This window comes from Barbatula barbatula (genome assembly GCF_947034865.1).
Source record: "Barbatula barbatula genome assembly, chromosome: 22".
NCBI lineage: Eukaryota > Metazoa > Chordata > Actinopteri > Cypriniformes > Nemacheilidae > Barbatula > Barbatula barbatula.
Genome location: NC_136785.1, coordinates 3,878,391 through 3,902,590, shown reverse-complemented (window position 1 = coordinate 3,902,590; position 24,200 = coordinate 3,878,391). Strand labels below are relative to the sequence as shown.

Sequence of the window (24,200 nt, the reverse complement as noted above, 5' to 3'; positions counted from 1 at the left end):
AAGGTGATTTCTGAACATTATCTTTATAAGTTTCATTACAATTTATCAAGCACAATTTATATTGCTAAAAATATACATTGAATCAAAAGACCTTGGACGTTAAATTTTTTGAACAATTGGTCAACTGTTCCACTGCAAAATTCCTTACATGATCACTACTTGAAAGGAAGGCAACTGGTCTATTAATCTGTCAAAGCATAAATGTCAGTAAGTGTAAAAGTTACTCTTTGCCTTCTGCTTCTAGATACCGTTGTGCTGCTTGAAGTGTGTCATTTAAATCTTTGTATTTCGCCAGTTCGCAGGCCTCCTGTAGTTTGACCCAGCGGTAGTCCTGGTGCTCATCAGACAGAATGACCCTCGTGTTTGGGTCACGGAGTTCTGCCAACCAGTAGAGGACCTCTTTGTCTTTTCCCCGTACCTGATAATGTAACTTCTGCAGGAAGCCATCTACCTTACGCAGGTGATCTTCACTCAAACCAGCCTCCTCCTGCGTTTCTCTCAAGGCGGTGGTTAAATCGTCCTCTCCAGGGTCAACGTGACCTTGTGAGACCGTAGAAAAGTCTAAGTCACTACACAATCTTACATTAGTAGAATACCACTCTGTAGGATTCATGGAAACTGCAAATCATCATGTTGAATTGGTACGACTAGTTATATCAGTCGAACTAGAAATAGACTCAAAAGAAGGTTGTGGTTAGTCGGATAGTATGCGATTATGCAGAGTTTGTATTATGTGATGCTCACCTTTGGGTGGTGACCAGTGGTGTTCCCCATAGGAGGTCTGCAGCAGTAAAAACTCTATGTTATCTGGGGTAGGGTGTTTGAGCAAACGACGAAAAATGATAAATCCACACGCCCGCAATGCCATAACCTGACAACACAAACACAATATATATATATTGCTGTTTTAACAAAGAACAGTTTTCATGGTTATTTATATATGTCATATAACGTTACAAGAAGAAAGTGTCAAGTGTTAGTGATAAATACTTTAAGATAACTCGAGAGTGAAATTGTGGATAGGAAATGACTATATGCAGATAAACAGCAATTACACTAAGGGTCGCTTCCAGACAAGCTGGTTTGACGTTAGCCAACGGCTAACACGCCAATCAGTAGCTACTTCAAAAGCTTAGACTGCCAAAATTATTGCACTTACTTACTGTCTGTCTGGCTGTGAAATGATCCTTTTTGTTTATGACAGTTGCGACATAACCCGACTCACGAATGAACTGATGGCGGAAGAAAGGAGCCCAATTTCTATGATGTTAGTTTCGATTTCTGAAGGCGCAGCTGCGTAATTGCGGCGTTGGGTTGATGCAAAACAGTACATCGTTTGAATCGCTCTCTGATTTTTCTGAAGGCGCAGCTGCGTAATTGCTGCGTTGGGATGATGCTCAAGGGCACACAGTGTGACTCGCTTTCTGATTGGCTCCGAGAGTCGTAGCGAGTTTGACTGGAAGTAATCCGGACGCTTAAAGTACATTTAAATGTGTGACTTCTTTTTGCAATGATAAAAGTTTAATATATTTTTTTATAAATAATTTTAATAATTGGCCAACATGAGGGAAATTAAAATAAGCAACTCAAAATAGTGCTATATTTATTTTATATTCACATCTAAAATTCACATGAATTCATATCACAAAAATACACAGTCAATTTTGGGTCAGCACGTTCTTTGTTTTAATAAAATATAGTGTTAAACACACGTTGAAGACCCAGATCTGCTGGTGTGATATGTCCGAACGCCCCACCCGTGTGCCAGAGATAACGGGACTCTTCAGATAAGAAGCAACTTAAAACACCATGACGCACATTTGAAAAAGTGCATTCAAATTCACTGCAGCAGCACCGACGGGTCATTCAAAGGTAACTAATAATAACTTTAATATCAGAAAAGGCTGGGAAAATAAAACAAAGCCTAGGTTCATAGGTTTAACCATACATTGTCATGGAAAAACTACAGGATCAGTTTGCTTATTGTAAAGAAATAATACATGTATAATCAAGCGTCATATTCGTTCAACTTTCTGTTTTCATATCAGAGGCACAAACAAGGCCGAACCAATTCCATGGATGAAAGAAAGTCCTCTCGTTTGTATTTCATTGGCAAGAAAGAAGATCTCATTCAGGCAAAGAGAACGAGTGTGACCCTGGACGGAAGAGATATACTCATTGTATACCATCAGAGAGTTTTCTATGCAATGGACCTGCAATGTTACCGTGAGTAGCATAAAAAGCATATTTTGGTTGCCATTTGCAAAGGCATTTTTACGTTATTCCCTCTACCTTTGCGTAGTGCCTCTGTTTAACCTCTAGAGGGAGACTAAGCACACTGGTCTTATATATAAATAGTGCTATTAAATATGTACAGTAATACAACAGGCAGACACATCTATAACTGGGCAGTTGCTCGGGTTAGCTTGTTGGATGTTTGCTTATGACTCTCCCCCCCACCCCAACAGATGCTGGCAGCACTTTGATGAATGGAGATATTGAGGTAAATATCAATATGATCATGATCATTTGAGCGGTTTACCATTTAAACCATTGGAAAAGTATCCCTGTAGGATATAGAGATGTAGAGACCATTACGGTTTGCATTAAAACCTAAACAATTTCCATTAATACCATAATAAGTCTATTCGAATTTGTGTGATGATTTCTATTGTTATTTATCTGGGTCGACACGGATTGTTAGCTCTCACGTAAATTTTCTCTCACTGACCATTTAATGTTTCTTGCACAGGAAATCAGCAACAAGCTCTGCATTATATGTCCAAAGCACAAGTATAAGATCACTCTGGCGGAAGGTGAGGGGTTATACAGGGCCAGCAACCCCACAGAAAAAGTTCCTACCCGGCGATGGTATTCCAAAGGCGTCAAACAGAGAGTGCACAAAGTGACTGAAGTGGACGAAGACATTTTTGTGACGTTGTCCGATTGCCCTGTGTGGATTGAGTCAGACTATTATCAGACTGAGAAAGGCAGGGAAGAACTTAGTAAAGCACAGCAGTTGGATAGCGAACCTGATGCAGATGAAGACTAGATTAGTTTTGGCAGTATCTGTGAGATCATAAGGGAATTGCATCTATAGGATTGATGACTTCAGAGTCATGGAAACAGTGCGATATGATATGACGCTCCCCTATTTTGTAGGTAACAAGATTTTACGCACGCTCAGTACAATGGATCGTTGTAATGCTAATCACTTCTGTAGCCTACACACATTTTTACCCTAAAAACACATTTTCAGGATGGAAATAAATGCACATCTTACATTGGACTGTGAGCATATACAAGAGGTACATACGTTTTGTTTTAGTCATTAGCAATTTATTTTAAGTTCCAGTGTCTCCATTGTAATAAAGTATAATAAAAGGCATTCAAAATAATTCAACAATATCCTTCTTTGATATTATATTATACATTTTGATGCTGTTAAAAAATGTCTGACCAAAGTATTACAAATGTGAGAATTATATACATTAAAGCACGGATTGTAAAGTTCGACTTTGAATTTTGATGTAAATTCCAGTATTGCACACACATACAGTATATTACACAAAGTATTTAGTTTAATTACATCTAAAGTAACTGTAAATTACAGAAAAAATAGAGTTATCCCTTACTTTCCTTTTCCAAAGGGAAAAGTAATTAAACTACAGTAACTAATTACTTAGTAACTAGTTACTCCCAACACTGAGTATGACGTACATTTAAATGATTCACCAATTGAGGTCTTAGCACAAAGTAAATATTTACCTCCAGGTTTAATTATTGATTCATAACAACATTAAAGATAAAGATGTCTATAGATAATATCCATCAGCTTCAACAGAGAGGGGAAATGGAAGAATGCCATAATTTCTATTTACATTTAGTCATCTAACAGATACTTTTATCCAAAGAGTTCAGGGAGCAATAAGTGATATGTCATACAGGAACAATAAAAAACTGTAACTGTCCCTGCATACAGTACATCATATTTATTTCTCATATGTGACCCTGGACAACAAAACCATATGGAAACTGAGAGTTTTACATCATCTTAAATCTGAAAAATGAAGATCTCAATTGATGTGGGTTGTTAGGATAGAACAATATCTGTCCGAGATACAACCGTTTAGAATCTAAGGGTGCAAAGAAATTTCTAAATATTGAGAGTTATTAATCATAGGCACTGGATATATTTAAGGTAGGAAATGTACAAAATATCTCCATGGAACATGATCTTTACTTAATATCCTAACGATTTAGGGTCACTTGGACCATTTGGACCCAAACAATGTATTTTTGGCTTTTGCAAAAAATGGTTAAGCATGGTTTTGTGATCCAGGGTCATAAATACTCAATTTCACGTTTGCCCTTCCCATGCCAAGATGTCCCTCACAACTGTGTAATTAACAGACGGCTATTGCTGGCATGATTGTTAAAGACAGAACAGTCAGTATATATATTGTCTAATTATCTGTCAGCTCACACCTGAGAATGCCAGACCGGCCCCAGTGGAGATCAACTCCAGACAATAAACCAAGCAATTCTGCCCACCTCAGCCACAAATCTGGGTCTCTTCTAAAACATAGTGCAGACCATCAGTGAGACATGGAAGCTTTGTAGACGTCTGACTTCAGCAAAAGACTGATGCTTTTTTAATCTGCTCAAGTTTATATGACCAAGTGGCATAAAAAAGTAGTGCTGGATCAGAGCCCATATTGCACAGAAATGATCCGTGAGATTCGTTCAATTCCGCGTTCCTTAAAGTGATCAGGTGCAATGCAACGCTTTTTGTCACATGAACAGGTTTGTTGGTGTAGTCTGTTGTATTTTTCCGTAGTGTTTCTGTGACTCGTGAATCTAAGTGGCTCTGAATAAAAGTGTCTGCCGAATGCACATGCACTTAGATTTGTTGTGCAAAACAAAATCTTTATGGATCCAGCGATCGCCGCACTATTTGAATGATGATACCATAATTTGCCTTGGTATAAAAGGTTTGGCCAAGCAGTGGTACGCAGACGTAGTTTGATTTATAATGATCTAGAATTATTGATTATGAATCTAATTACTTTAGTGCAGAAGTTTTAATAGATTCAAAATGGGGTCTTTAGTGCATGCTAGTTGTTAAATAACCCAGCGTGTATGGAGACAAGTAAAAAGTCCAAAACTGTCATGATTCTTGTGGTGAGACACGGAGAGAGGACCCAGGTGCAGACAGCGGGTAAGGGGTTAACATATTTTAATAATAAATAAAACATAGACCCACGTGGGGGTAACAGAACAAAACAGGGATAAAATAACATTATAGGACTAAAACTAACTACACTTAAACAAGACTTAAATTAACTTTTGACATGAACTACAAATAACTAAACTGACAAGACATGAATTCACCAACCAAATCACAATGAACCAGCAGAAGACAGAAGACACAAGGGCATTAAGTAAGGGAGCAAATCAAGAGGGAAACAGGTGTAGGGCATTAATCAATAACGAGGGTAACGAGAGGATGGGAACAAACACGAGACCAGAGAGAGCGTAAGACCATAATAATTGCCTCTCTCCACATTAAACATGAGGTTCTGTCATGATTCTGCCACTACACTAAGAGAATCATGACAAAAACCTTGCTAAAATGTTTTCGCTTAAACCAGGCCTCTTGTTGTTTAGTGGCTTTAAATGGATGATTACTCCATTATGCAATATTGAATAATGCGTGTAGTTTATTGATGATGAAATCCCCGTAGAGGGGTTGTGATCTCTGGGTTAAGAATGCGCATGAGGTCCACTTAACTAGTGCGGGTAGAAATCATTTAGTAACCCAATCTGCCCTTCTTGAACAACTGTTCTTAATGGTGCAAACCTCATTCCAGACTTCAAATACTAAATATAATAGTAGTATATTAAAAAACAGCATATAAACATGTAATGCGGAGTCAAGCAAATAAAGAGGTGCGTGTAAAATGCATTTTAAAATGACTGCAAGTAGTCTGTTGATGGTTAACCATATTATGCAGCTTGATTTCTGTAGACTAAAATCAGATTGAATATGGATCTATAACTCAGTTACATCTCCATATGTACACATATTTCCATATCCCAGAAATCTGTAATCTGATTCAAATCTCCTTGCATTATAAATTGACAAAATCATTTGAGTCTGGGATTATAAAAGACCTGTTTGGATAAAAAGCTTGTTATGGTAGAATTCAAATCATCCCTTCTGGAGATCGGGACAGCATGCTGATGGAAAGAACGTGTCGAATAGATGCTTTGATGCCGTGCAGCTCAGGGGAGATGATGCTATTTTGGTGATCTCAGAAGGCGATCTGAAGGGTGCTGAGATCTTCTCATGTCAAATTGTGGCAAACAAGGAATATTGAAATGTACACTGCACCTCCCTAAAAATAGAAATCCCATGATTTGTTGCAATAAAACATGCTGGGGTAGTATTGATATACAACTCCATTTGCTAGAGGGGGTAACAACAAAATACTTCAATTTTTTATGGGGTTAAATTCTATTTTTAAACAACATGACACATCAAGTAAAATTACATGACCTATGCTTTCCTGCCTTATTAGTCTCTCCTAAACATATAGCATTTTGCTTAAGAGACAGTATGAAAAGAATCAATAGGAATGTTGGAAATCTAAATACGACAATGCATAAACCGGGAGTCTAATAATTTTTATTTGGGGATATCAGGGGATTCCTGTCTATTAGAAATGCAACAATCAAAGAAAATCAATTGGATATAAGGGTTGTAATGGGAATTGCATTGGTTTTAATGGAATCTGATGGTTTATATTTTTAATGGAAGCCATAGTTTTTTCAGCAGGGAAGCCTTTAATAGCAATCCAGTGCCCTGTAACATAAATCTGAGTACACCTGAGTACACAGTTCGTATGGGATCCGTAAACACGTCCCACACGCGTCATGCAGTAGTGTCCATGCAGGATCTCGCCATAGAAGCAGCAGCAGGTCTACTAAGCGATGTTTCGCTATGGCGTTTGATGGATATCGTCTCTGGAATAACAGCCGAAGCTCTTAAATCTTGGATTAATGACTGAAAGTACCATTGTTTTATACAGACAAGAAAGCACAGAAGCCCGTGTGCGCAGCCTGTGTGCGTTGCGTGGAAAGCAAGTGTCCACGTCCGTCCGATCGTTTGCTGAGTCAGGACGCACCAAGGCAGGCTCGCCTTCGTGTTTTTCCGTATAGGCGATTCTCTCCACTTTCCTCTATATTCTTATCTCACTGACCCATGACCTTTGGCGTTGCGCTCAACTGACGTCTGGTTTCTGAGCGCATATCGTGCCATGCGTCCCGGGAATGGCATCGCTGGTTTTTCGCTAAGTATGAAGTTGTTCCCTTTGTAGCGGAGGATCCACTCGGTCATTTCTGACGCGTTTTGCGGTCGGACCATTGCGCACCTGACGCTCTCTCTACAGCGGTTGTTTCATGAATGAACGGGGCTGGTTTTTCGTTTCGCTGAGGGATTACACCGTGTACGACCTTCATTGCGGAAAAAGCACTGCCGCGGACTGATGTGAAAGCCCGCCGCTGAAGTACGTGCTCCCCGAGCATAGATCCTGTTGAGATCATGTAAGTATGCATATGGTTTTTGTTTTGACAGTCCTGACGTTTACTGAAGACCCTATGGCGCAAAAATGACACTTATGCTACAGTATCATGGCATTATATTTAAATGGACTATATTGTGGATTCCTATTATATATAAATATATATTGAATGTACAAAAAATATATATAGACAAAAATGGGCAGCAAATAGACAGAAAACCAGCACAATCTTTTATTTTATGTGCATTGCTAATATATACAGTCCATATATATATAGAAAGAAAGAGCATAGTAGACAGTAATATACATTAAATTGTAATATATGCAAATACCTTTCTATAGACACTGTTATTGTGCATTGACATGTGCATTCATAAATAGCTTAATAATAATACATTGCTTGTATATTGTGTTATATAAATATAATACAAAACATCTGTCGGACATTTGCAGGGATACAAAGTAAAAAAACCGACAATAGTCTTAATTGTATTACGTAATAATTAAGTACTGTCATATATTGTCAGTATTTGAAATGTCATATCCGTGACTGTTATTCATGCAATGATCTGACACAATACATCTGTTATGTGACAAAAAAAAGTTGGACTCGATGTCCTGTGAGCCAGGATGACATCTTGCATAAAGACAAACATTAGGATTGTAACGTAAAAGCCTAAAGGCTCTCTGACATAAATGTGCACTGTGTAACTATTAATTTTAGGTCTTTACACATTGTGGCCCTGGGTAGCGAGTGTTCTGGGGGCGTTGGGCTAGGGGAGGAGACCGCTGGGCAGGTGCAAGGTGGCTTGCTATGGAGTTACCTGGGCCATGGAGCTCGGGAACTGGATCCAAACTCTGCGACGCCATCTAGGCATCCCCTCAACCCTGCGTTTATGGAGTACCAGTCTAGAGTGCTTGGGGATGTTAAAGTGATGGTGCGCGATTGCCCTAGCTGGGTAGGTACAAGGGTTATTAAAGGGATACTTCACCCAAATGTGAAAATACTGTTATCATTCACTCACCTTCGAGTTGTTCCTAATCTGTATACGTTTCTTTGTTCTGATGAACAAAGAGAAAGATCTTTGGAAGAATGCTAACCAGACAGATTTAGCCCCCAATGTCTGCCATAGGAAAAAATACAATGGTAGTCAAAAGTGCCCCAGAACTGTTGGCTGTCCTTCATTCTTCCAAATATCTTCTTTTTTTTAACAGTACAAAAAAAATTATAAAGTAATTTTCCCACTATGGGAGTCAAATATCCAAATATCTTTCTCTGTGATCATTAGAAGAAAGAAATGTATATAGATTTGGAACAACTCGAAGGTGAGTAAATTATTGTTTTTTATTTTTATTTCTAAAGCACATTTCAAAACAACCACAGGTTGACCAAAGTGCTGTGCATTGCAAATAGAACAGAAACAAAACACATAAAAGCACATTCTTACAAAAGAATGATAATTTAAGAAATAATTCTATAAAAACGTTAAGGATTAAAGCACAATTAAGTAGTAAAATAGGAGCAAGACATATGAATATTAGCAGGTCGCAAATTAATCCAATAAATGTGACTCCGACAGGGATTTAAAAAAAGACAAAGATGCTGTATGGATTTCAATCGGGAGGTTGTTCCATAAAGTTCGGCTGGTGATAGCAAACGCCCGGCGTTTATGATGACCGAATTTACATTTTTGGGTGAAGTATCCCTTTAAATGATGGGATATAAATGTGGGATTAGAAGAGTTATGGGTTTTCATATGCTCCCGATTGGGGATTATAAAAAATGCAAGATGATTGGTTGAACAGATTATAAATATGATTTTATCCTTTTCTGTTAGGATCTTTTGGACAGTGATTGGGCGACCGTGCGGAGTGTTTTGGAGCAGGCTGACATTGTGGTCATCAAGTACTCTGTGAACGATAAACTGGTCTTTCAGCAGGTCCGAAATGGCTACGCCCCGAGACTCCGCCCACTTTTCCGCCACTGGGGAATGCCTGTGATTCTTGTAGCTGTGGGGGCAAGGCTAAATGGTGAGATATGATTGACAGCTGTCATGACTGATTTGTTTCATGTTCACGAGTCACTTTTTCGTGAGTATTATAAAGCTTAAAAGAATGAAAAATGATTGTCATGCCCTTCTTGCTGTGCTATAAAATAATGTTTACTGCAGAAACAATTTAACTTATCTTAGTTAATAATTTGCCGATTGTTGTGTTGGAATTTCATCTGAAGTAGCAGAATAAATGTAAATCAGTCAAGAACTAAAATGACAATGATTATGCATAACATAATCCTATTTACTTACTTTTATTAAAGTATTTGGGTTTGCAAAAAAACACATAAACAAAATACCAAGGGCTGTGAGTGCTTACGTCACACAATAAATCCATGAACTCGATTCTTTATTCTTGGTTGTATGGGTTTTAAAAATGTTAAACTATTACTGATCTTCAAATGCACCTGAGCACCTGACTTCAAGGAAATGGAAAAACCCGATCAGGCCGAGATCTTTTGATGTGCAGAGAACAGTTGTGTCCTAAGCGTTTGTTGAATATGTTCATAGGTAAACATTTATAGACTCAAAGCACTCAGACCGTGGATTTGGCTCCGGTAGCAGGAAAAGTGCTCACGGCGTGACCTTTGAAATGTATAATTTATCAAGATGTGATTCCATCCCGTTACATCATTTATCCCTGAAGGATAATGGAGGAGAGAAATGAACTGATGTGTTTGAGCCGACTTGTGGAAGGTCCTTTCTATAACATTCTGCTTCTGAAAAGTAAAATTTACAAATAGTGGAAAGGTGTGTTAAGCAGTGGTTGCCAATACAAATGATGCTGGAAGTGGGTTGTTAAAGTTATATTTAAAAAAATAAAACCTGTCATCATTTAATTACCCTCTTGTCATATAATGCTTTCTACTGTGGAACACAAAAGAAGATTGTTTCAGTGGTTTTGTGTCCATACACTGAAAGTCAATGGAGGACAGTGATGTTTGGTAACCAACGTTCCTCAAAATATCTTCAATTATGTTCTGCAGAAGACAGAAAGTCATTCAGGTTTGGAATGACATGAAGGTCACCAAAAATTATGATGTTTTTTGGTTGAACTATTCCGTATACAATATGTGTTCGTTAAGTGGCATGTTGCTATATTGTTGCTAGGCTGTTGTGGGCAATTGCTGGGTGTTAGCCCCGGTCAAAAGAGCCCACCACATAAGTCTCTATGATATGACCCTTGTGAGTGCATTTGATCATCCCCCGAGCTGTAATCAAGTCTGATGACTTATAAAAGAACATCTGACATCTTGAATTTGCATGAGAATTATGCTGTGCTGTATATGGGTGGTTAGATTACAAAAACATCACATGTGCCCTATGGTGTAAACAGCTGAATTGAATTGGGGGGGACTAACAGTGAAGATAAATCTCTTTTATGCTATTTTATATAATTGATATAAATATTAATACATTAAAATAGTATATTATTAACAGTTTGTCACACCATAGGACACATGATACAGTTTATTTTTCAACTACCCATATCCTGTTGCTGAAGGACCCAAGGCGGACAGTGTAAACACTCAAAACACGCTCCCACATACTCAAGCAGTACATCTCTTTCTGTTTCTCCGGGCGTTTGTCGTTATTGGCTTCAGTGATTCATACCACATCCTGCTAGTAAGCTAACTATGCCCATTTTTGCTTCCATTCCCTCTCTCTCCATTTAGCTGTCTTTTCTTGCTACTATTTTATTGGCTCTTCTGTTCCCCAAGGCATTCGCCCATTTGACCGGGCCAACTTTCCCCAACACACACACACACACAGCATTTCTATCCAGCAATCCTTGCTCACTCATTCTGTCAATGTTAATCTAATTTCTCTCTCTGTCCATGTGTACGCAGACAAAGTGATGTCTAAATTTACGCTGGTATAAATTTGAGCTGGCATGCATTGTTACGTAATACAAACTCTGATTCCGTTCCTTTAGATGTCTGCCTGTTGACACTGCTTTGAGTGGAATGTACTCTCCGTCAGTGGAGATGTTTGCTTGCTTATTTGGCCCCTCGCTCCACAAATGTCATTTGTGCTTTGCGTCAAACATGTAATATATATCCATATGCGTATGTCACGTTTGTATTCTTGTAGATGAAGGGCCACCGTGCACATGTCCGCTGTGTGCATCAGACTGGAGCAGCTGTGTACCTCACAGTGAAGGACTTCAGTTGTCCAGGGACCTGGGGGCCACTTACCTGGAGCTGCCCTCGCTGAATAACTTCTTTGTCGGTCGATATTTTGGCAGTGTGGTAAGTATCTGTATTGCTTTAGATCAAACGTGTGCCTGTTAAAAACATGACCTCGGCATTTAGGGTTTAATTAAATACATTTGATTTTAGTTGAATTATGCTTGCAGCAGCTATCAATAAGAGTCAAGGATTAAAGACGGGGCTGTAGGACCAACGTCCTGCGCCATGTGACAGTCAAGGGATAGAAATAAGCCACTGCAAATTGATAAAGCGTTCTGGTAAAGAGTCATGTCCTGCTTTCGAAAATTGTATTTTATTAAATGATTATTAAACATGTATTCACATGTAAGGAGGTTTGACAAAAAATGGTTGTGGTTATAAAGCTTATTATACCATAGTCTGTCTGAATACTTGATTCTGATTGGCTGGAAGGTGTGCATTAAATGCATCCGTTTAATGCACAGGTAGTTCAAGTCAGTTTGATCAACATTTACATGAACTGACGAAAAACTGTCATATTCACTAAAACATTACACTGTAAACATCAATAACAGCTTTAAATTGGCAAATGACCTTGGTATAAACGGGATAATCCATGGCTAGCCTTGCATCAAAGGATTTTAATGCTCTTCGCAGAGGTTCTTGGCATCCCCTGAATTATCCCTTACTTAAATCAAGGGTCAGGAGAATGGCTACAAAATATTCAACCTGATCTCACACAAATTCATAACTATTTTATAAGGTTGCTTATTCTGTGAATTTAAACGTTGTGAATCGTGCAAAAAACGTTCAATAACTAGAAAAAAGCTAAAGCGAATCGTGCTAAAATGTACGAATGAGATCATACGAATTCAAACGAATTAGTCAAAATAAGCCACATTGTAAAATAGTTGTTTTCGGCGCGAGATTGTGTTGAAATATTACTACATGAGGATCAACTAATATTAACGAAAAATCATAAAATATGGAGATGCAAATATCCCCCAAAACTACTGTAGATGGACAAAAAGCAGCGGAAAGTGTTATTTCAATGTTTGTCTGTTCATCTTTGTGCAGTTGGAATACTTCATGATTCAGTGTCTGAAGCAGAAAGCCAAAGAACGTCCGGACAAACGACGGGGTCACAGGTTCACCGAGCCACGCCCCCCTCATTTGGAACAGCCAGGTTAGTAGCTGATGAGAATCTATCGTTTTATTGTGTACATCACACATTTAGTGTTTGCATTTGTATTTGTTTCGCCCTGACATTTCCCTTCACACCAGCGCTTTTCAGATCTAAAAATATCTCCTAATATCTTTGTACTTGCAATTTGCTGGACAACATTTCTTAATGTCTGCAGAGCTTTTAAGCTGCACGGTGTGCCCAGAATGACACTATTCATTAGTAACCAAAAGGTTTGTGTGGCGTACGGATGGTTTTCTTGAAGAAAAGAAAGCTTAGGAGGGTTCAACTCGAGATGAACTTTAAGCTTTAAGCTCTTACATTGAGAAAGAGAAGCCAAAAGCGTCCCGTAGTTTGTTGGTTTGGCTCCAGCGCCACTTAGACTCTTTTTATAGAGCACAGGCCATAAAATATAAAGGGCATTGAATCCTGGGAAGCCGTGCCCACAAATGAATGGTTATGGGATGTTTGAAAGTACAGCGGCAATATATCAAAATACGCCTGTAATACAGACATGATGGAAAAACAACATCTGTTTGTTGTGCGTGTTCTTCGTGTATTGCTTATTAATGTCTGGGGTTACCGTACCCCTGTAGGTTGTTTTCACGCCATTCTTCTTCTCATCGCAGTCGTTTTTCTCTCCCTCGATTTCTGTTTCCACCTTGTTACTGTATTCCTTACTCATCCGACTCGTCTGCTTTGCTTGCCTCATCATTCTCTTTCTCAATTCCTTTACACAAACAAATTCCCTACCCATCATCCTCTTTGCTTCGCTCACCTCATTTCTCCTCTCCCTCTTTCTTCCGTGCATTTTTTATCTTCTCTCTCAAATGCTATGCTTACCTCCTTTAAAAGCTTTGAGTTTGAACATTTCCCTGTGGTGTCCCCCAGCACGTCTTCCGCCGGTGAGAGTAGAGGAATCCAGCTTCTCTCAGGACCTGCAGTGGCTGCTTGAACGCGGCGTACAGTTCGCCGACGTGGCATTCTACGCTGGGGATTCTGGGAAAGAGCTGGGCTGGGCACATGCCTCCATCCTGTGTGCCATCAGCCCTTACTTTAGACAGCTGCTGGTGGGACGGCAAACTCGGGAAAGGCCTGTCTCGCGGTGCACCTGCAGGGAGAGAGACGGCCCCCATTCACTCATGTCCACCTGGGATGTAGGTGTGGAGGATCTACCCAGAGTGGACGGGCACCCTTCTGGACACATATCCCGGCTGGTTGTGAAGGACCCGCTGTTGTGTTTATGCCTGTGGGAGACGTTAATGTTTCTTTACAGAGGTGAGACAGTTTGAAGTATTTAAGCTGATGTTGTTCAAGGCAAAGTCTGTCTGGGAAACAGAGCAATTTACAAGAAAGAACAATTATAAATGGGATCTCTGCAATACAACTTTCTCCATTTGAGGACAAATTGGTACTTGCTTAAAGCAATAGTTTGTTTATTCACCTTCATGTCATTTCAAATGTGTACGACTTTTTTCCTGCAGAACACAAAGGAATATTTTTTGAAGAATGTTGGTAACCAAACAACTCTGAGCCCCCTTGGCCTCCATTGTATGGGCACAAAACCAAAATATCTTCTTTTGTGTTCTACAGAAGAAGGAGTCATATATAGGTTTTGAACAAAATGAGGGTGAATAAATGATGACAGAATTCTCATTTTCGAGTGATCTATCCTACTCTTCCAATATGTTAACAATTGTTTAATTTATCTATAATTATTTCATTTTTAAGGAGTAACACCTAAGAAAAAATAATACTTATATGAAACGAGTAAGAACTCAAAATCTCCCAGGCTATAAAAGAGCAATCACTAAGCTATGGAATTTTCCTTCGGGTAGAGCTGCTGTTGGCTTGTCAACGATGGTAAGTGTATTGTGTCATGTAAAATCTTGTCTAATATGAAGCGAGATTGGCATTATTGAAGGAAGCAATGCAGACACAGTTCAGCTAGTTTTTGCACCTTAATTGATTTCCACTGCCATTGTCTGCCTTATCACTACAGCTCCGCAACGCATCTTCTTTTGTGTGTAAATGGAAGGATTTTTATATGTCCGCTTCATAATTAAAAGGCGTTTAGCTTGGAGGATGTGTGCTTGTCTTTCAAACCTGTCTAATTTATGGTTTCACACGTGCCTATATGACGGCAGTCCACTCTGGGAGACCCTGGAGCTTTGGGGCTGATTACCATGGATGGGAGAACAGAGAGGTTTTTTGTGCGTGTGCTGGCTTGTCTGCTTACGTGTGTGTGTTTGTGTGTGTGTTTTTGAGAGAGAGAGAGAGAGAGAGAGAGAGAGAGAGAGAATGTATATGACGATGCCCAATGAATGAGGGAGAAACTATATATGTGCTTCTATAGGACTGTATAGGTCAGTCTTACAGTTTACTTAAAAGCAACAAGAAATTATACTTTGCTTAAAGGGATAGTTCACCCAAAAATTTAAACTCTATCATCATTTACTCATCCTCAAATTGTTCCAAGACCTGTGTAAATGTCTTTGTTCTGCTAAACACAAATTAAGATATTTGGAAGAATGTCAGTAACCAAACAGATCTCATCCCCCATTGACTCCCATAGTTTATTTATTTTCCCTATAATGGCAGTAAATGGGGGGTGAGATCTGTTTGGTTAGTGACATTCTTCCAAACATGTCCCTTTCTGTTCAGCAGAATACAGACATTTATACAGGTTTGGAACAACCTGAGTGTGATTAAATGATGACAGAAATTTCATTTTTGGGTGAACTGAAGAAACCGAAGCCTTCTTTTAGGACATAAGGCTGTTTTGCAGTGTGACATGACAATAAAGTATATCCTCCACCCCTCTTTCCACTGTACTGAAAAAATTAACATTGTCAAACAATCATTTGGAAAATATTACTACAATATATTAATTTGGTTTAAACTATGAACTATATTCCACTTTTATTGTGATTGTTAAGTTTTTATTTATTATAATATAAAAAACATTGCAATATTTTTTAATTAAAATGAAATTATTAAATTAACATTTTGAATTAGATTTAGAATTATTTGTCCTCAAAACAAATTTTTTTAAATATTTTTTTATTTTAGGGAAAAAAGTGATCTGCACATTGTGATTCTATTCCCATATTAGCCCGACACAACATGCATTCCCCATAACCCAGCAATATGACCTCTGATGTAAAATAGAGGTGAACTGACCGCTGTGCATCTCAATCAGTTGCTCAGACCTACATTTAACATTCCAAGAAATGGACATTATAGAGTTATTCATCAGAGTAAAGCTTTGTTCAGAAGGTAAAAAGGTGAGGACAACACTGAGATCACAGAGCACATCATTTCATTCCTGTACTGAAATATGATGTGATTTACGGGGTTATTTTCCTCCTGTGTGCCGTTACATTAACAAAAATGATGCCTATAATCTCTGAGATACACTGAGTTTCTTTTTTGCAGGAATATCTGCTCAGACAGAGTTAATTTTTTATGTGACAACTTAAACAAAACCATTACATAACACCAGTGTGTTTTTGAGCAAAGCTCAACGTGCAAACTATACGCCACAGCTCTGACACCCTTATTTCTAAATCCACCAGCCCGGTCTCCATTGAGAGGTTGAACTGTTGGTTAAACGGCAGTGAATCTGAGCAGTCAGTTAATGCATGACCAAGCAGGATGTGTTCATGGGTCAGTAGAGTGCATGTTGGTAATGTGTATTTTTTACAGGGGCCTGGGAATGGGAATACCTAGAGGAAGCCTTTGCTGAAAAATTAAAGAACCCTTTGGCAGTGGCCCAGCTGATGGACAGAATACGCTCATTCGTTGGGAGAGAAAAGGTATTTATTTCACAAACAGAGAGCGCTACTCTGACAGAACCGAACTCTATAACCAAGGTTTTATAGTTAACCTCAAACAATGGCACTGATATTAAGCCCAGAGGCAAAGAAGCCATATTCTTGGATATACACACCAATCCGTTAGGCCTTAAAGTGATAGTTCACCCAAAAATGAAAATGCTGTCATCGTTTACCTCTTTTCTCTTGCCGTTTTAAATCTGTATGACTATCTTTCTTCCGCAGAACACAAAAGAAGATATTTTGAAGAATGTTGGGTACAAACAGCACTGGAACCCATTCACTTCTATTGGATGGACACAAAACCAATGCAAGTGAATGGGTGCCAGTTAACAACATTGTTCAAAGTATCTTTTGTGTTTTGCAGAAGAAAGGCATACAGGTTTGAAATGGTTTTTAAGTGAACTGTCCCTTTAACTATAACATATAATAAAAAATACCTATATTTGTATTGCTCTTTTAACCAGGGTTCCCACTCTAAGCCAAATGTCAAATTCCCTGACTAAAACGTTGCACTTCCACAATAATGAATGAAACCCAGTCTTTGAAGTGGTCATTTTTTGAAATATACATTTTCCTGGCATTTTGGCTTAAGAGCTACAGGTGACTGTATTTGACTTTAGTGATCGCTAGGTGACAAGCGGGAAGGGAATAAAACGGCGCTAAAGATAACAATACGCAAAAATGTGTGAAAAAACCACATACAAAATACAGTAAAGAAAAATTACATTTTGATAAATGGAAACTAAATTTGAAATAGCAAACAAAAATCCCTGATATTCCTACTTCGACAAAAAATATATAAACTTCCATGACTTTCAATGTCTGGAATAGACCTTTTAAAATTCCATGACCCGTGGGAACCCTGTTTGATACTATCGCTTACCTTACATGAATAGTTTTATTGTTTTCCTTGCTGTTTTATAAAAGCACTTATTAATATTGAATACTTACAAACATTGTAAGTAAATGTGGTAAATAAGATAGAAACGGTGTAAGCTTCTACCTAAGGAGATGACCTGGTTTCTTAATGAGAAATGTTCACGGTACGAACAGCGCTCCTCAGATAAGACTCTTGACGGCAGTGTTGATTCATTCTGGTTTCAGGCCCCCAGGGACACACCCACAGTCCGCTCTCAACAAGGTCCTCTGACACTGGGCAGCCTTTTTAATTCCCCCCTTTACTCTGATGTTATCTTCATGGTGCAAGGCAAGTTTCAATGCCAACCGTGCATTCGCGTGAATACATGAACACACACAATGACACACATTGATTCACAAAGTGCCCTTTACAAGCCAAAGGCACGTCTGTATTTAAGAAAGCCTTGTGTGGCCTATCTTTAAGATGACCTTGTGTGGATATGTATCAGAGACATTGGAAATGGTAGACTGTAACATCTTATATTTGTAAATGTGAGAATTTTCATACAGCGTCTTAATTCGGCACACTGTCCTGCCGTGTATATATAATATCACTTTGATCAGATTTTAGTTCTGATTTGAGATGTTATGGAACGTTCTCTTCAAAAACAGTTTTAGACGTTAAGCCAAAACAGACTAGAAATATCAGCTTTCATTATCGTCAGTATGGTCGATTGACTGGCCGTAAATGGTTCAGTGTGCTTATGTTTAAAAAAACAACATGCTGTGCGTCTGCTTCAGGAAGTGTACTGCCAGCGCACAGAGCCGTGCTTGTGGCTCGCTGTGATGTCATGGCTGCCATGTTTAGCGGGAAGTACGCGGAGGCACGGAGCCGCGTGGTGCCCATCCACGGAGTCTCCTCAGACACCTTCCTAGCCTTCCTGGAGTACCTCTACACTGACACCTGCTGTCCAGGTGAGAATAGGTTTTTAAAAGATTTTAAATGCTTAAAAAACTTAATGTCATTAGATAAAATACATTTTGTATTGATTGCTGATTGGTCAGTAAAAACTATGACACAAAACACTTGCTATAAAACTATCTTATAGACGAGTCACTTAGTGAACTTGCATAATATATTAATGTTAAAATGAAATTTTGTTTTATTATGGAGTAAAGAGATGAGGCACATTCCTAACAACGTCCTATCAAAGAGAGTATAAGGATGAGACGGACCAATTGTAGAAAAATGAATGGGAGCAATGAGAATGTGTAAGGCGGTGGTTATGCAAATGGTTATTCTGCTTTTTAATTTAAAGAACCAATCGCATTTTTGACACAGGCATTAGCTGGAACAGCTCTTACAAATTGTTTTATAGCTTAAATTGAGCGAAAGAATCAAAATTTATAACGCTGTCAGAATTTATTTCTCTTCAACCTTATTGCTTATATGGAACACTTTACATCATTCAATTCCAAATGCTTTACTTTTTTTAATGTCTATTTGGGGACGATACAGAACAATTTACCATTAGCACAGCAACACAATCACAAAACTTAATTAAATAAGGAACGGTTGTGTGGGAGCGTCAATTTTATCAGTCTGCTAAAAAGCTTTTCATAACAAGAACAGTTCTTTTGTCGTCTGTTCATTTCATGTGTTTTCTGTACAGCAAATGCTAAATTGTACAATTAAACGTGACATTTTTTTTAGAACGGACACAAAGGCTGAGTTTGATTGACAGTGATGCGTGTCTGTGTTCAGCCAGTGTGCTGCAAGCGATGGCCGTACTCGTCTGCGCAGAGATGTACCAGGTGAAGCGTCTGCAGCACCTTTGCGAGGTGTGCATCTGCGCGTATCTTCAGAGCATGCCAAGTCGAGAGCTAGCATCCACGGGCATTAGTGTGATCCGTTTACTGAAAAGAGCAAAGGTGAGTCTACGCCATGTCATAAGGGCTCCAATCTATTTCTTTGATTTTGCTTTAAATACTTGAACCTACAATATCCTTAAAAGACGAATGTTGATAACCAAACCACATCTGCCCCCATTGACTTCCATTGCATGGACCCTAACATCACAGAGATTTCTCAAAATATCTTCTGTGTTCCACAGAAAAAAAAGGAATATACAGATTTTAAATCGCATGAAGATGAGTAAATGATGACAGAATGTTTATTTTTGGAAGAACTATCCTCTTAAAAATCACAGTATTGATTTGATATTTGAACTGGCAAATTACATTTTTACACTGAATTAGTTTACAAATGCAAATACCTTTGTCTCCCTCCTTCACTTCAGTGTCACAATGCTGATCAACTTTACGTCTGGCTCCTCCATTTCATTGCCAATAACTATCTGATCTTCAGCCACAAGCCAGAGTTTCTGGAGTTATCAGGTGAGCCGCCCTCTCACCATCTGGGACGGGTGTTCGCATGCATTAGAATGCATGCGCACATTATCATTTCTGACTCATAAAAAAGCCTTTTACAGCACCCTGTACCACTCCTAACAGCTGGTGCTGTAGACAAGCCCATGCAAATCACTGCATAGCTCCTACTGTGAAACATTAAGTTCAAATGTTAGGTCATTCCGGAAATAAATGCAGAATTTTTAACAACAAATACTCTTAAAGAGACATAATACGTTTTTGTTTTTACTACAAAGAAACAACAGAAAGGTTCTGTGAATGTTAAAGTTTCAACAAAGAACCTTTCAGATATCTTTCTTTGTGTAAAAAACTATTAGTTCAACTAGTGTAAGTCAGCAGTATTTGTGTGCAAAATACATCAAGCATACTGCAAGTTAAAAAGTTTTATTTTACATCAAGTTCCCTTCTTGGATATATCTAGAAAGAAAATGAAAAAGTTCATTATGCTCGGTCAAATTATTCAGTCCATATTAAAGCACATTGCAGAGTTGGTTAATGTTGTTTGGACGAAGATTACTTTTGGACTGAAATTTGATGGACAGAGATAATACAATGTTAACATATATAGTGATATTGTAGATATGACTTCTGTGTTGACATGGTGATGTTCTTCAACAGATGAGGAGCGTGAGCAAGTGGAGCGTCTACGCTGGCCTTCCAGAGGTTACCTCCAGGAGCTCAGCGAGTACCAGCAACGCAGACGGCAAATCCGCAAGTCTCGCTGCAACATCATGTGACCCCTTCCTCACCCCCTGTCGACCAGAAGAGCGGGCGAAAACAAAGAAACTGGAGTCACAATTGCATTCAGGATGAGAGAGACTCGTGTTTGACTTCTGGGTCGAGGGGGGATTTTGATGTACTTTATTTACTTGAACTTTGACCTCTGACCCTGTGACATAAAGCGGGTGAATTCTCACCGGACCGAGAGAAGCCCATGGCTGGGAATATGTCATGTAGGGCCTTATGACACATCTATGGCAAAACACTGTCATTTTTTGTGGAAAATCCTCTATCTGTATCATCTGTATGGCCACAGCCAACTATTACACATGGTTGATGCAATATACTTTCTCAAAGATGATTAAACGCAGAAGTGTTAAACAGGGTAGGATCAAACTTATACTCTCCAGAGATACTGTATATATCATACTATCATGGTCAACCATGGTATTTCATGGTCAGATCATTTATTTCCTTCTGATCATATAACTTGAATGACACTTCAAGTAGTTATTTTTCCCCACGAGATTATAATTTAAATTTTATGCAGCTATTTTTGTAACATGTACATCTGAGATTTTTATTTCGAGACGAAATGTGTGAAGTATGCATCCAGCATGTGGATCGCCACGTAGCGCAGTTGGTCCAATAAACATAGAGCCTGTTCCGGCGGTCTTTAGTCTAGTTTAGTTATGCTGACTCATATCATGCTGAATAAAGACATTTTAGAAGGATGTTGGTTTATTTCGACAATCTCTGTGATCTCAACCACAATATGTTTTGTAGTGTCGGCCGTTCAGTGAATACATTTCAATTGCATTACATCATGGTGATAAAAAGTATAGGCCCGGTTTCACAGACAAGACTCGAGGCTAGCCCCAGACTAAATACATAGATGAATGCTGCTTCGGATAAAAAAGCATCTGCCAAACGCATACTTTTGTACTTGTCAGATTGACCAAATGCGTTCAAAGTCACCGGTGTAATAATAAGTTGTTTCATAAGTCAAAAGCATACCTTTATTGCAAAGCTCCGATTGCTTGCAACATGCCCTCCAGCTGTCCAGACTTGTGAAAACCCTCAACGTCACTTCCTCCTCCAATACACTTCTCTCCTACGAAGACTCGAGGAACCTAGCAAAAAAACAGGGGTGTAAATAAACCTCATATTTTAGTACAGCAACCGTGAAAAACACGAACAAAATAGCTAGTTCTCGTTGCTGTAGCTCAATTGCATTTACAGCGCAGAGGTTATGAGTTCAACATGGACGTACAGAATTTATTTGTACCTTAAATTCACTTTGGATAAAAACATGTGCCAAATAAAGACATTTGTGTCTTAAAATGTGTTTATTTTAAAAGCTCCAAATAACACAGTAAATGTGCAGGTCACGTGATATGCCACATGAACTATACTGTATGTAGTGGGCCTATAGTAGTATACTATGAAGGTATAAAAGCATACTACTACGGTTCAAAAACACTATAGTAAATACGTTTTTATTTGCATTTAATAGTCAAGTTTATTTACATGTTCATTGTTACAAGACAACATATTGACTATAAGCAAAACATGCTTATGCTAGTCAAAACACAGGTCAGCCTATAAATTAATATGCAGAGTTCATTAAATAAAACTATAAGATGATAGCAGCCAGGCACACATGATGCTAACGGTGGCGAGGAACCCAAAACTCCATTGGAGGAGAAACAATGTAGCCATAGACTCGTTTGTAAGTTGTGAATGTTACACAACACACTGTCATAAAGCTTCAATGCAATGCACATCGTATACAAGTTCAACAAAACATGTCTCACAGTTCGCGCATCAGTGATCTGTTGCAGATAATCTTGTATGCTGCCCATGTCGCTCCGTCCGCTTATATCGACGAACTCCAGGCGACCGCCTTTGAACTTATACTTCTTCAAAACATCTTTCGCGAGCACACAGTAAGGACATGAGGGCTTCAAAAACACGACGACTTTGTCTCCCGTAATTTGCGCCTTAACAAATTCTGCCATTTCTGCGTTTCTTCAGACTGCCACGCGTCAAACCGAGACGTATTTTCCAGTTCTTCGTTAAACATAAGGCGGAAACGTTTTTTTTCGCTTCCTCTTTTGTTGAGTACGACAAAGGCGATTTTGATTCCTTGCGGACCTGCGCAGACCGATCGGAGCGTGACACGAGGTATCGCGAGTGAGGTGCGATGGATGCGCTGGGCTCTCGCGATATTTCGAGCGCTTCTGCGTGAAGTCATAATGGTTTGCTGGCACACCTCGGCCCTGTTTCAGAAAGGAGGTTTAGTGAGTTTATTAACCCTGAAATGAGGGGAACTCTGGGTTTTTTCGTTAGAGAATGCGAGGTACGTCAAACCCGAGAAAGCGGGGTAACTCAGACCCGGAGGTCACTTATACTGGTCTGGAGCTGGTTTTCTTTGGTAAACCCAGTTTATTTCCCCCTTTTAAGGCGCAAGTGTTGTGCCTCGTTCATTAATACAGTCATTCATGGCACACATTTTGATCACACAGAGAACATCTTAGACTCAGTGACTGAAATGTCATATTGGCTTCTCTATAGGATTCATTACATGCAGAGGCTGCATATATTCATAAGGGTGTAGCCTACTTTGATTTCAGGAAAGCAATTTTGGATCCGATTGGAATTTTGTCATTTCCCTTTGCATTTTTATTAAAACGACCGTTTTTCTTTACAGTGCATTAGATATATCCAAATATATCTCTTCCATCATTACATCAATATCATCAGCCATCGTGTGTGTATAACAACGTGTATAAATAAAGTGCATGAACAAAGGAATGAATAAATACGTGCAGAAATGAAGTGATAAAGGTAATAAACAATTAGATTTGACGTGCAGCCATCCCAACTCAAATCTGCTCCGAGCACGGTTCGGACAGGCGATCAATCCAAATTTACACGAGTCTTTCGCCCTACAGGTGTCCTATGTACCATGATGTCTTATTTGCATAGTAAGAGCACTATGGGGAGTGAGATCAAGATTTTTTTTATTATTTGTCTTATTTCTGTTATTTCATTTTTGTTTATTTGTTTATTGGTACATTTATCTAGGTAAATACATTGTATATAGAGCGAAAAGTGTGCCTCGCTCTCAAAAGTGCTTTCTGCTGCCATGTTGCTTTTTTGGTGCCGTTGCTATGGTGAATCGTAATATCCGAGCTCTATTGATCATGGCTTGCCGTAGTTGTGGTGCAAGCGCTTCACTCAAGGTAAGTCTACCCAGAGTTGATAGAACTAACAGAAATCAGCTGTTATGAGACCAAAAACTCAAAGTTTTGCATCTCGGTGTTAATCTACTCAGAGTTCACACTTTAACTCGG

At 38.9% G+C, this 24,200-nt stretch overlaps 4 protein-coding genes across 8 annotated transcripts; 2 read left to right on the top strand and 2 right to left on the bottom strand.

Annotated features, from left to right (window-relative positions):
* Positions 1 to 89: 89 nt before the first annotated feature.
* On the bottom strand, positions 90 to 1,359 carry nudt2 (nudix (nucleoside diphosphate linked moiety X)-type motif 2). 2 transcript variants are annotated; one of them, XM_079486794.1, is made up of 3 exons: positions 1,164 to 1,359; positions 745 to 871; positions 90 to 540 (listed from the first exon to the last, which is right to left on the bottom strand). In XM_079486794.1, exons 2-3 carry the CDS (start codon positions 866 to 868, stop codon positions 221 to 223), a joined length of 444 nt encoding a protein of 147 aa, XP_079342920.1. In that variant the 5' UTR covers positions 869 to 871; positions 1,164 to 1,359; the 3' UTR covers positions 90 to 220. The 2 variants fall into 2 exon arrangements, with proteins under 2 accessions (XP_079342920.1, XP_079342921.1); XM_079486795.1 differs by having other exon boundaries at positions 193 to 540; positions 1,160 to 1,331.
* rfesd (Rieske (Fe-S) domain containing) lies at positions 90 to 3,514 on the top strand. 3 transcript variants are annotated; one of them, XM_079486792.1, is made up of 5 exons: positions 90 to 207; positions 296 to 460; positions 2,049 to 2,226; positions 2,469 to 2,503; positions 2,753 to 3,514. In XM_079486792.1, the coding sequence occupies exons 3-5, from the start codon at positions 2,076 to 2,078 to the stop codon at positions 3,050 to 3,052; spliced, it is 486 nt and encodes a 161-aa protein (XP_079342918.1). In that variant the 5' UTR covers positions 90 to 207; positions 296 to 460; positions 2,049 to 2,075; the 3' UTR covers positions 3,053 to 3,514. The 3 variants fall into 3 exon arrangements, with proteins under 3 accessions (XP_079342918.1, XP_079342919.1, XP_079342917.1); XM_079486793.1 differs by having other exon boundaries at positions 90 to 203; positions 2,753 to 3,512; XM_079486791.1 differs by lacking the exons at positions 90 to 207; positions 296 to 460 and adding an exon at positions 1,782 to 1,872 and having other exon boundaries at positions 2,753 to 3,513.
* A 3,418-nt stretch (positions 3,515 to 6,932) lies between these two features.
* On the top strand, positions 6,933 to 21,575 carry rhobtb3 (Rho related BTB domain containing 3). 2 transcript variants are annotated; one of them, XM_079486381.1, is made up of 12 exons: positions 6,933 to 7,608; positions 8,311 to 8,545; positions 9,425 to 9,617; positions 11,735 to 11,892; positions 12,889 to 12,997; positions 13,886 to 14,272; positions 16,703 to 16,812; positions 17,938 to 18,040; positions 18,493 to 18,666; positions 19,457 to 19,623; positions 19,992 to 20,088; positions 20,740 to 21,575. In XM_079486381.1, coding segments are annotated over exons 1-12 (1,854 nt in total). In that variant the 5' UTR covers positions 6,933 to 7,606; the 3' UTR covers positions 20,859 to 21,575. The 2 variants fall into 2 exon arrangements, with proteins under 2 accessions (XP_079342507.1, XP_079342506.1); XM_079486380.1 differs by having other exon boundaries at positions 6,944 to 7,608; positions 19,406 to 19,623.
* On the bottom strand, positions 19,848 to 23,020 carry glrx (glutaredoxin (thioltransferase)). The gene is made up of 3 exons (XM_079486382.1): positions 22,659 to 23,020; positions 21,859 to 21,974; positions 19,848 to 20,873 (listed from the first exon to the last, which is right to left on the bottom strand). The coding sequence occupies exons 1-2, from the start codon at positions 22,860 to 22,862 to the stop codon at positions 21,861 to 21,863; spliced, it is 318 nt and encodes a 105-aa protein (XP_079342508.1). The 5' UTR covers positions 22,863 to 23,020; the 3' UTR covers positions 19,848 to 20,873; positions 21,859 to 21,860.
* Positions 23,021 to 24,200: the final 1,180 nt, after the last annotated feature.

Coding starts and splice junctions, on each gene's coding strand:
- nudt2 (XM_079486794.1), bottom strand. CDS start 868: ATGGCATTGCGGGCGTGTGGATTTATCATTTTTCGTCGTTTGCTCAAA. Junction 541..744: donor CCACTGGTCACCACCCAAAG/GTGAGCATCACA, acceptor CGGTCTCACAAG/GTCACGTTGACCCTGGAGAG.
- rfesd (XM_079486792.1), top strand. CDS start 2,076: ATGGATGAAAGAAAGTCCTCTCGTTTGTATTTCATTGGCAAGAAAGAA. Junction 2,227..2,468: donor AATGGACCTGCAATGTTACC/GTGAGTAGCATA, acceptor CCACCCCAACAG/ATGCTGGCAGCACTTTGATG. Junction 2,504..2,752: donor TGATGAATGGAGATATTGAG/GTAAATATCAAT, acceptor TTTCTTGCACAG/GAAATCAGCAACAAGCTCTG.
- glrx (XM_079486382.1), bottom strand. CDS start 22,862: ATGGCAGAATTTGTTAAGGCGCAAATTACGGGAGACAAAGTCGTCGTG. Junction 21,975..22,658: donor AGATCACTGATGCGCGAACT/GTGAGACATGTT, acceptor TTTTTTTGCTAG/GTTCCTCGAGTCTTCGTAGG.
- rhobtb3 (XM_079486380.1), top strand. Junction 8,546..9,424: donor TGCGCGATTGCCCTAGCTGG/GTAGGTACAAGG, acceptor CTTTTCTGTTAG/GATCTTTTGGACAGTGATTG. Junction 18,667..19,405: donor CACTGACACCTGCTGTCCAG/GTGAGAATAGGT, acceptor CATTTTTTTTAG/AACGGACACAAAGGCTGAGT.